The 12,757-nt window shown below is 38.5% G+C and overlaps 1 protein-coding gene across 2 annotated transcripts in view; it reads right to left on the bottom strand.

Moving 5' to 3' along the window:
- Nucleotides 1-12,757, bottom strand: part of CCSER1 (coiled-coil serine rich protein 1) — a 709,611-nt gene that overhangs the window by 78,985 nt on the left and 617,869 nt on the right. The window contains exon 8 of one of the 2 annotated variants that reach the window (XM_077814383.1): nt 3,291-3,374. The exons of the other annotated variant lie outside the window; for it this stretch is intronic. Within the exon in view, the coding sequence (XP_077670509.1) occupies nt 3,291-3,374 (84 nt within the window). The remainder of the gene's footprint in view (nt 1-3,290; nt 3,375-12,757) is intronic. 2 annotated transcript variants of the gene reach the window in all.

Raw genomic sequence — 12,757 nt, 5'->3', positions numbered from 1 at the left:
GTTAAGAAGCTAGGATAACCTTGCTGGCACCTGACCAAAATGACCAATGAAGAGACAAAATACTTTCAAAGCTGGAGGGGGGGGAGAAACAAAGGTTCTCTCTCCTTCTGTGTGATGCTTTTGCCGGGAACAGAAAAGAAATGGAGTCTTAGAATTTAGTAAGTAATCTAGCTAGATATGCGTTAGATTCTGTTTTGTTTAAATGGCTGATAAAATAAGCTGTGCTGAATAGAACGTATATTCCTGTTTTGGGGTCTTTTTGTAACTTAAGGTTTTGCCTAGAGGGATTCTCTGTGTTTTGAATTTGATTACCCTGTAAGGTATTTACCATCCTGATTTTACAGAGGTGATTCTTTTACTTTTTTTCTTCAGTTAAAAGTCTTCTTTTAAGAACCTGATTGCTTTTTCCTTGTTCTTAAGATCCAAGGGTTTGGGTCTGTGTTCACCTAAGCAAATTGGTGAGGATTTTTATCAAGCCTTCCTCAAGAAAGGGGGTGTAGGGTTTGGGAGGATTCTGGGGGGAAAGACGTTTCCAAGTGGGCTCTTTCCAGGTTATATATTTGTTAGACGCTTGGTGGTGGCAGCAATAAAGTCCAAGGGCAAAAGGTAAAATAATTTGTACCTTGGCGAAGTTTTAAGCTGGTAAAAATAAGCTTGGGGGGTTTTCATGCAGGTCCCCACATCTGTACTCTAGAGTTCAGGGTGGGGAAGGAACCTTGACAATGCCAACAGAGGATTATTTTAGAAAGACATTGTCAACCAGTTGATAATGTATGTTCTGAACTAAACTGATACTGTATTACTTCACCCGAATTGTAGAGAAGCTTAATTTCTCTGTATACCATTCTGTCATATAATTTAAGATAATAATTACCCAATACATCATTTCTTAATGTAGCTAACCCTGAAACAAATATTGAACATCTGCCACTACATTCACGTGATGATACGGTATTTTTAATCCTGGAAAAGTGCTAATTGTCCCATGCAATATACGATTTAGTTAATTCTTTCCATTATAATATTTGCTCTTAATTTGTGTAATTAACTTGTCTTCGTTACAGAACTATTTTTTAGGATTCTTTCAAGTGCACCCCTCAGATGACAGGATTGGCTTCCTGCACCTCTCTCAAAGGTGGAACCATTCTAGGAGTGGATTTCTGGGTAGCAATCCTCCTGTTTATGTTAACGTGACAGGCCCATCTGTGTTTGGCACTTCTAAGCCCTTTGTCCCAAAACCCTGTGACCTCACCTGAATCGAATGGCTCAAAACCAGCTTCTTCATAACAAAGTACTTTTTCACCCAAAGTTACATAGCACACACAAGAAAGGTCTACACACATTTCCCCATACCTAAACTTTAATATTTCCTTGAAAGCTTTGGTGAGTTCCATTCAGCCCAGCTACCTCCATCTCTGGGCTGGAAGAGACAGCTTATTTGCAGCAGTTTCAGTCTGACTCATATCTAGCTGCTACTGATAACCCACTTAACCCCTCTTCTTTTTCAAGCATTTGGGGTCCTTTAATGGTTTAGTATCCCCTTTGAATCCCATGTCAGGCTCAGGAAGAGTAAACCTCCCTAGGCTGGCTGGACCCAGACAGAGGCATTACCCAGTTACTAGTTCCATTGTTCTCTTAAGGAGACTTATCTCTATTTTTGAGTCATTTCCCCTTTGCTTCCCCCCCAAACAGCCTCATGTGACACAACTATGCAGTTAGATAGGATTTCACACAGGTAAACAAAGTAGCATATGATAAAAAAATAATATAAATAATTCCCTCTCTTTCTCCACAACCCCATACATACATACATACACACACACACACACACACAGACACTGCACAGTGAAAACTGTATCAAAAACTGCATCCAACAGACAACCAATTAAATTTGAGACTTACAAATCAAGCCATGTCTGAACAGTCTATGTACTGTGTCTCGCTATATAGCAGATTATGTATATGGAATTCAAGATTCTACAATGTAACATTGAACTAATAACCATAAAAGTAGACTTTTAAGGAATAGTCATAAAGGGACTGAGTTAATAGTGAACTTCTAAACAGAACTCTGGGTTTCCTGACTTCTAAATATTTCTTTTCCCAGTCTTGTTAAACAGGACACTATCAACTTGAAAAAAATCACACTTTGATTTATTTAAACTTTCTAAATTTACAAATAATACCTAGGATAACTGAAAATTAAAGAAGTTAGGGGAAAAATCACTTTTTCTAGATGTGATATTTTAGGGGTTTTTTTTGGTTTTGGACACAGTGTTACTTGGTCAACATTCTGTTTGTAATCAGTCTCACTGTTCTCTCCTATAATCAATCAGCTCTATCTTGCAAGAATTCACTTGCAGAATTAGGGCCTACGGGCCCAATTCAGGAATACATCCCTACTCAGGAAGGGAACTTAAGCAGGTATTTAAGTGCCATTGAAGTCAAAGTTCAACTTAAGTACATGCATACATTCTTTCCTCAACTCAGCCCTTAACTTCTTTTTCTTTCGTTCTAAAACAACCCTTAAAATATCAGAAAAACTCTTCATCCTTTAATTTTTTTAAAGGGAATTAAAAAAATTGAAGACATGCTGTTTAATGGGTGGCACCATCAAAACTAGTTTTTTTATATTTCCGCAGTATCATTTTAATCACGATAATATTAGGGTTTTTTTAAAAAAATTGTATACTTCTTCTACATACTCTGTATTATATATACAGCTTTGCCACTTGTGATCAACATGGCTATCCTAAAATTCAAGTCAACAAAACTTTGCCATGAGAAGTTGTATCAACATAATTAGTGTATTCAGGTTTTGTTTTTTTTTCAAATTAAGGGCACATCTGTTTTAACAGAAGAGAATATTTAGTTTTGTGCTGGATTGCTTCACTGCTTTGCAAAGCAGTACAAGGAAGAATAATTTACAACTCACCAGAAAGCACGTACTGCCCTTCAAGATTTTTGGCATATGCTAACCAGTACACACAGTGCTGTGTTGTTCCTTCACCAGTGATTAATGCCTCTTTGATATTGTAAGACAACTGTCAACACAGTCTTTTAAAACAAAGAACCACCATCAGTGTGTCTGGGTAGTAGCCCTTTCAAAGTCTGACAAGTACCCAGAAAAGTAGGGTCATAAAAGCTGCATTAATCAGGTTGAACGATTAATATAGCCTTAAGATGTCCATGCTGCAGCAGGTGTGAAACTATTTATTTAGTTTTTGTCTGAGTGACCGACCTTGTCAGGTAAAGTGAACTTCTCAGACAAAAGTGCACATCCTGCTTACCAGATCCTCGCGTAGTTGGGAAATGAGTTCATCTCTCTCCTTCAGCTGCAACTTCAGCACTGAATATTCATCTTTCATTATATCCTATAAAAAACATCAAAAGAGATGTTATAACAGGCTAGGACTTTTACTTTGCTCTTGACAAGGAAAGGCAGATTCACACAGAGTGAGATAATTACATCCAAGTAATGAAACTCAATTCTCCTCTGTTAGAATAGGTTATTAAAAATATCACACAAATTGCAGTAAAAAACAAACTAATCCATCCAAAGTCATTCAATAGCTCCCTGAATAGAAGTCCATTTTGTTAGTGTCTGATTCTTTAAAGCTTTTTATTGAAGTTCCTCTCAGACGTCTCTTATTTTAGTTTAGGAACAAATGGCCATAAAATTCCTAATGTTTTCTATGAGCAGAACTATGAGAAATATCAGTTTAGCTGAATTACTGGGGAGTTCTCAGTCTGACTGCAGATGGAGAAAGGAAGCACAACAGACATTCGCAAAAGGAAAGAAATTCTTCCACCCACATATGCATGTACCATGACAGCAAAAACAGCAATGATACTGACACTAGTTGGGTGGAGGAAAAGTGTAAACACCACGCTTCTTGCTTGATGGTGCATGTGTAATTAATATCTATATGAGAATTTGATGTTCATGCAAATGAAAGTGCAAATAGTACAGGCTACAGCCAAACTTGGATCTGTCAGACCCTTTTCATATTTTCCCCATAAAATTTTGTCAGTTCATTTCAGTCTTGACCAGCAACATTCTCAGGCCTCATTTGAAAAGGGACTGTCACTCATATGTATTTTGTGATATAGCCATAAACCCATGAGGAACTCAAATGATATCATCAGACTCCTTTTGAAGATCTAGTCAACCCCAGAAAAGCTATAGCTATAAAGTCAGACCTTATTATTGTAGAGCCAGGTTATACTGGCAAAAAGAGAGTTTTTACCAGTGCATCTACATCAGGGGCGGGCAAACTTTTTAGCCTGAGGGCTGCATCGGGTTTCAGAAATTGTATGGGTGGGCCAGTTAGGGGAGGCTGTGCCACCCCAAACAGCCAGGCGTGGCCTGGCCCCCACTCCCCATCTGGCCCTGCCCTCATCCCCCTGCTTCTCACCTCCTGACCGCCCTCAGACCCCCCGCCCCAACTGCCCCCCCCGCTCTCTGTCCCCTGACCGCCCCCGGACCCCCTGCCATTCAACCTCCCCTCTCCTTCCTGACTGGCTGCCCCCACAGGGACTGCTGCCCCATCCAACCACCCCTTCTCCCTTACCGCCCCCAGAACCCCTGCCCCCATTCAACCCCCCTGTTCCCTGCCCTCTGACTGCCCTGACCACCACCCTCAACTCCCCCGCTCCCTGCCCCCTTACCACGTTGCCCCAGGAGCCCGCAGCTCCCCCGCCCAGAGCATGGCACTGGCGGCGCAGTGAGCTAAGGGGGAGGGGAAACAGCAGGGGGGTGGCCGGGGACGAGCCTCCCGGGCCAGGAGCTCAGAGGCCAGGCAAGAGGGTCCCGCGGGCCGGATGTGGCCCGTAGTTTGCCCACCTCTGATCTACATCTACATTAGGACTCTGGCCCGCATAATACTGTCATAAAAATATCACGTCATAATCCAACATTACTATACCAGCAAAGGTTTTAAGTGTAGAACTGGCTTAAGTGACCTAACCAGGATTTGAAGAAGTTAGATTTTCAGAAGTACACCGAGCTTTTTACGGTATTTATGTTCTTGCAGTTCTAAACTAACACTCAAAACATAAAGTGACGTAAGTGATGAGTGTATTGTCTCATTGTTCAGAACTTTTTCCCCTTGGTAAAATGTTCAGTTATAATAAGCACTTTTCAAGGCAATTATGCTGCTTAACTTTTATTCTAAATGAATTAGAGGGAAAAAATGGTAATAGGATGTAATGTAAAATATTCACAGCTACAGAAAAAGAGATCTATCGGTACACAATTCGAAATAAGAGCCCCACATCTTTGGACTGTTAGTCTAGATGACAATGTAGTATTTTAGTGCTGTTGACTGTATAATATGGAGGGCTCAAATTCAGGAAAAGGTCAGGATTTCTCCTTGCTGGACGAGAGGAAAATTTTACGAAGGTGTCTATAATCGTTTATTATTTTTATCTACTCTTCTGTCTATTCAGTAAATAGGTCATTCAAGAATCTTAGCTGAAAAAAATATATAAAATACTCAACTACCAAATATGTCCCAGCAACAAAATATAAATACCTTAAATATACACTGCATTATAAATCAATATTACATTTGTATTTATTTATTTTCCCTTTCGAAATCTACAGATGCTGAAGACTAGAAAGTTATGGAATATAAATGCTCATTTTTTTAAATCTAAAGCCTCCTTATTCGAAATGGGGCCATTTTTCTTGAAGACTAGCTACAAAACTGCGTCACATTTGATGGTGAGGAGTCACGCCTCTCTTTCTATTTATACATGTCTAAATGCCTTATCTCAAGAGGGCATCACATTACTCCTTGCAATCTGCTTCTTTTGTCCTTGTTAAATGAAACAGTAAAAGGAGTCAGAAGTGAAGGGAGCGAAGCAAGAAAGGACAGCATATTACTAAAGTTAGCGATTTTAAAATTTTACTGGCATAGTAAATATAACAAAGCACCACTGGTACGGTACATAGATTGTGACACACCTTTCAGTAGCGGAGGGGCTGAACCGTGGCATTAAGCCATAGCTCTGTGCTGGAGGCTGAGCAGAAGCACAACATACTAACGAGAGCTCCATGAGACTTGGTGCCTCCAAAAGCCGCTAGATACACAGAACAGGTAAGGCTGCTTCATTAACCCAAGAGAAATTGCCATCTGAACCATGATACTACTCAGTCAGCTAACAAGCTCACTGCCTCTGGCTTCTCCTCACACCTTTCAGGGTCATTACTGCCATTATCAGTGCTAGGCAGAGAAGTGTAAGTACTGCAATAGCACCCGACCCCAGCATCAAGTGCCTCTCCCTCAACGGAGTGCTCATACTGGAACTAAACAGAATCTGGCCTCATGTCACTACCTCCACTGTATTATACTATCCAATTCTCAAATCAACTGCATTATATTCCTTGCAGTTATTATGTATGTTTGTTATAATAATTAGACACAATGCATGCAAACACAGCTTTACAACAGCCAAAGTAGGGATAAAGAATTTCTCTCTAAGCACATGTACCAGGACCATAGTATTTTATTGTTTTACTTTGGGGAATTTGTTCTAAAAAGTGATTTTGTGACGGCGGGAGGGTATGGCACTGGTGGATGTTGGTGGCTTTTCTACTTCTCTATTATGTCTTCTGTAATATGTACATAGTAAATACTGTCAAACACAAATGTTATTGTGGACACCTAAAATATAATCCCAAGTGACAACAGGAAAAGACAGGAAGACATCACACAAGAATAAGGCAGTAGAAGGGAGGAGGAAGCAAAGATAGGACAAGACGGGCCAGTGAGGTTGCTTGGGAGAACACCGAAGAAATATTCCTTTGCAAGAACTGTGGGAAACAGACATCTCTGTCAAAGCGTAATAGTGGTGCACAAGAATTACTGGATTTGTAGGTCTTAGCCTGAGGTGAGAAAGAGACCACCTTTACCATGTGCAATGCTTGGGGCAACTCACATTACTGCATATTGTCAGACTGCGGGTGAAAGTGGTGCAAGTACATTACATTCAAGACATAGCTATTTGTTAAGAAAGCCTTTTAAGGTGAAGAAGAAAAGACGACACAGGCCAAAAGGGGGACATACAGTAAGAAGTTATCAAATGGCAGGAATCAGTAATTCCTCAACATGGAACTGTCACAATAGCAGCAAACTAAGAAGAACAGATCTGAAGAGGAGGGTCTGCTTTTTAGCAGTAGTTGACACCAAATGGATTACTGAGCTTTGGGGAAAATCTTCATAATAGGCAGTTTTTGCATATCTTGTGGCTCCATGCTAGTTCTTGACTATTCACACATTCCCAGTGAATCTTTTGTGAAGTGTTTAGAAGAATAAATTGGTTTATATCCATTTTATGATTTACACATGTTTCTCACAACTACAATCATGTAATAATATTTACTAAGGGAATTTGAATACATTCACACCAAAGAATCTCTGAATTCATGTACTAAACACAACCAAGGCAGATATATTTTAAGTCTTTGAGTTAGTTAATACAAGTTCTGATCATATAGATTTTACCATTCCAGTTTACCACATCAATACCCTCTATTTAAAAAGTTACTTCTTTTGTAAACCCTACGAGTATGTATATTTCCTTTTGAAAAATAACTATTTATCCCAATCTGCCGAGTCCCATCACCACGTGCCTATTAGTAAGCTCTCTGTACACAGCATACTTTTTGATTTAATGAATGTAACATAATAAAATATGAATGTTTGATTTTTGTTGACAAGTTTTTTTCTTGACTTCATGACTTCTGAGTTAACAGAAGGGTAAGAATTTGTATACAGTATAGTAAACATGTCAATAGGAGTGAAAATACTTTGTGAAAAGATACATCAAACTACACTGGATTTTTTTCAATCAACAAATAAAATGATTCCTAAAAGAAATGAGGTCACACTGTAAAGGAGACAGCATGCTGAGATAAGTGACATACTTTACATAACATAAAAACAGCCATACTGGGTCAGACAAATTGTCCATCTAACCCAGCATCCTGTCTTCTGACAGTGGCTGATGCCAGATGCTTCAGAGGTAATGAACAGAACATGTCAATTATCGAGTGATTTATCCCCTCTCATTCAGTCCTAGCTTCAAGCAGTCAAACATTTATGGACACTTGAAGCATGGAGTTGCATCCCTGACCAACTTGGCTAATAGCCATTGATGGAATTGTCCTCCATGAATTTATCTAATTCTTTTTTTAACCTATTCATACATTTGGCTTTTACAACATTCCTTCGCAACTAGTTCCACAGGTTGACTATGGGTTATGTGAAGAAGTACTTCCTTCACACAACATAACATGCCTGTGAATTATGAGCTTCTATTCAAGGAATACTTTTCGAAACATTGGGATGGTAAATTTCAACTTGTTGCTCTTAAACAATTAGCTGTCAGGTACATTTTATAAAAAAATAAATACAATACTGTACATTGCGTGTTAGATTTTTTATTTTTTTTATTATTATTTTTTGCTTTAACATTGGGAACAGAATTCCAGCTCTTACCTTCTGTTTTCATTTTGGATCTAAGCTATTTCTTCTGAAATGTGCTCCTTGATGGATCTCTATGGAATTATGGCATCCTTTTCCTGTTTTTTGTTTCTGTTTTTATTTAAACTTGTTTTTAGTTTCTACATCTGTGACTATAATCACTATACATCATTTGTCAAGGTTCCTCCCCCACTCTGAACTCTACGGTACAGATGTGGGGACCGGCATGAAAACCTTCTAAGCTAATTTTTACCAGCTTAGGTTAAAACTTCCCCAAGGTACAAATTAATTTTATCCTTTGCCCTTGAAATATCCACTGCCACCACCAAACTCTAACTGGGTTTATTGGGAAACATAGTTTGGACATGTCTTTCCCCCCAAAATCCTCCCAACCCTTGCACCCCACTTCCTGGGAAAGGTTTGGTAAAAATCCTCACCAATTTGCATAGGTGACCACAGACCCAAACCCTTGGATCTGAGAACAATGAAAAAGCATTCAGTTTTCTTACAAGAAGACTTTTAACAGAAATAGAAGTAAATAGAAGTAAAGCAATCACCTCTGTAAAATCAGGATGGTAGATACCTTACAGGGTAATTAGATTCAAAACATAGAGCATCCCTCTAGGCAAAACCTTAAGTTACAAAAAAGACACTGACAGGAATAGTTATTCTATTCAGCACAATTCTTTTCTCAGCCATTTAAAGAAATCATAATCTAACACATACCTAGCTAGATTACTTACTAAAAGTTCTAAGACTCCATTCCTGTTCTATCCCCGGCAAAAGCAGCATACAGACAGACACAGACCCTTTGTTTCTCTCCCTCCTCCCAGCTTTTGAAAGTATCTTGTCTCCTCATTGGTCATTTTGGTCAGGTGCCAGCGAGGTTACCTTTAGCTTCTTAACCCTTTACAGGTGAGAGGTGTTTTCCTCTGGCCAGGAGGGATTTTAAAGGGGTTTACCCTTCCCTTTATATTTATGACATCAGTGTTAGTATTTTCCTGTTTCAGTCTAATATTGCCCATCTGGGAAACTGCTAAATATAAGTAATAAACCTGTTTTTCATCAGATCTGTTCACAGGGTGACAAACTGAATTGCATGTGTGAAGAAAGATGCAGCAGGTTATGCATATGTGCCAACAATAATAATCATTTACATTTTGTAAATTTATTTTATACCTCTGCACACTTAGGAACAAGCAGGCATATTGTGCTTACTATAACAACAAAACCATATAAACAGAACTAGCCTGGTATTCAGGAAGATGAATTTACTGAAATTTGCCTTTGATGCACAACAGAACATGCTGCCAGTACAGTACTATACGATTAGAATAAAATAAAACTCATCTGATAAATGTATTGAATTTAGACGGCTAAAGAATGTTTACCAACATGGTCTAACTTCTACTTCACCCATTATTGAGAACATCATATTCTTTAAAAGAATTACTAAAAGGATTAGAAGAATTAAGTCTGTATAGATTCACTATATAACTTCCCCCAGAGGCTCTGATCTTGCAATAACTACACACATGCTTAATTTTATTACCAGAAGTAAGATCTACTCTATTGGGACGACTCACGGTAGTATATTTATGCATGTAAGTAGGTTTGGGTCTGCAGGATCACGTCCTTAGTAAATTAGGGAATGGGTTAGCAGTCTGAATGTAGAACATGGGAGAGTACTGTTCCTTCCCTGAGAAGTAATGCAGCCTGCCAGCTAGGAAGGGAGAATTCCAACCATGAGAGCAGGGAGGTGGTAGTAAGATGGGGATGACCCTGTAAAGAGCAAAAAAGCAGTTTCTTTCTCCTCTTCCTGCTGAGGAAGAAACTTGGGTTGGGAGGCTCTGAGAACAGGCCCAGGCCAGAGACCAAAGAACAGTCGAGAAGCTGACCTCTGCTTCATTAGGAAGGCTTGACCTGAAAGATATTATGAATCACAGAGTAGGATTACTTTTGACTGGGCTAAAGAAAGCACATCCTGTTTCGATTTACATTGTTGCTGCTGCTAAGATTGACTTAACAGAGGGATGCTGTGATCACAATATTTATTTAAGTACCATCTAGAGAAATCATTGGTCCTTACTTTAAGGCCAGGAATGAGAAAATCCTAGGGCAGACACTTTTGCCTAAAAGGGACACAGCTGTTTAACTTTTCTAAGACTATGGCTACACTACAGAGCTCACCAATGCAGCTGTGCCACTGTACCTCTGCTAGTGCAGACGCTCAAAAAACATTGGGAGGGAGCTCTCCTGTCTACTTAATTACTCCAGCCCCCGCGAGTAGCGGTAGCCACATCCCCACGGACAGAGTACTGTTCCCACCCGCGCTGAGGGCCTATTTGTAATTTACATTTCTCAGGGGCGTGTAGCTACAGTCCTGGACCATACCTACAAAAAAGGGCCTAATGTTGCATTCTTTGTACACAATATTGTACAAGGGAGTTTTGGGTTAAAAGAATCTAATCCTAAAACAAGAGAAAAGGGTACTGAACTTACAACTTTAGTAAGAGTCCCTTCTTATATATGGAGTCTATTTGCAGAGGCGTATGAGAGACATTTTACATCTCACATATGTTTTTAAGTAGTGCAAACAGGAAGTATTCAAAGATCACATTGGTAGCATTTCATGTAAAATATGATCTACTTGTATTCAGATTGAACTAAGTATTTATTCATTCGGTCTAAGAATTTATTTATCCAGAAGAATCTAGGCCAGAGGTGTCCATTCCACCTGTCCCAGTCCTAAAATTATACTCATATTCTACTGTAAGGTTGCTTATTCACTATGAGAACATAAATTGTGTTACTTTAAAGATTTATTAGTTTAGAACTAAATGAACAGTGTTTCCTTCATCACAGCAAACCAGCTGTCATTGAACTGTGAAATACAGACTCAGAAAATTAATTTTTTGATGTAGCTGGATACTCTCCCTGCAGCAGTGACAGTAAAAAACATGGAGTTCAAAATAATGCAGCTTGCGTTATGTGTGTGTTAAAAGAAGAAAACAAAGTGTGTGCTTTAACATAAGAAAAAAGAAACATAATAGACTTTAAATAAATGTGAATTAAATGAGTTCCTAAAATGTGAACTGCTCTGAAGGACACTTTTAAAATAAAAATATATTAATAATAATATTAACCTTCTTATGTATTAAAAATAAGCACAAAATGAACCTGAAACTTCAGAGATTTGGCATTTCCCTGTCAAGTCAGATAGTTGGAAAACAGAAAAATATTCCATTGGTACTAGTGTGAAAATTTAAAGAAGGGGGGGAGGGGAGGGAAACAGAGCTTACCTATTACTTGCTTACTGTATATACCACCTTTCATGCCGAAGAAGTCAGACATGCACGCACACACACAAAAGCATTGCATACTTTACACAGCAATCAATTTACCCACCCCTTTACCCACCACCTCTTCAGTGACACACAGAAGCTGTTGATACGACACAGCAGTATTACAAAACAGTTTAGCTTAAAAACGGAAGGAAAAAAGATCCGACACAGATGCGAAATTTTTTTAAAGGACACATTTTAACTCAAAATAATTAGCGTGTACACAAATGTTTCAGAAAATTAAATATTATACCCAAATTTGGAGAGGATATATGGGTTGAAACCTGGCTCCATCGATGTCAATGGCAAAACTCTAATTTATTTCCATGGAAGCAGTATTTCCACCACTGTATTTTTCATAGAATCACAGAAGTGTGTGTTACCCTGGACTCTCTCCAATTTCTGTGCAATACTCCTCTGACCCATAACTATGGGACCACAACTAGCAGTTCTTATGGTTTCAGAGAAAAGCCTGAGAAATTTGAACCCTAAAGTCTCAAATAAACAGAAGCTCAAGGGGAGGAGAAAAAAAAAGAAAAAGAAAAAGATTACTTTTAAAAAAATCTCTTGATTCTTCAGTTAATCTTACGTTTTTCTAACACTAGGTCTTCTCATTTTCATCAGTATTTTTATCTCAGAATTTTAATAAAAAATTGTTTGGATTTAAACATCCTGCAGCATGAGCAACATTAGAACAATGCTATAGCCTTTACACAAGAAAGCAAAATGGATTAGAAGCAAAGCTGAAATTGACTAGCCTATTCTCTTTTTTTTCCAATCTGTCTGTAGTACTAAAAATGAAGTCATAAATCAGACGAAGTACAATAAGGGTTATTAGGTAAATTAGAAACAGAAGCTGAGAAAAATTAGACATCTGATTATAATAATTTAAGGTGTTAAACACAGGTACAGTAATTGTTT

The sequence above is a fragment of the Eretmochelys imbricata genome, chromosome 4 (assembly GCF_965152235.1).
Source record: "Eretmochelys imbricata isolate rEreImb1 chromosome 4, rEreImb1.hap1, whole genome shotgun sequence".
NCBI classification, from domain to species: Eukaryota; Metazoa; Chordata; order Testudines; family Cheloniidae; genus Eretmochelys; species Eretmochelys imbricata.
The sequence above is the reverse complement of the archived record's forward strand: the minus strand, read 5'-3'. Positions and strand labels throughout refer to the sequence as shown.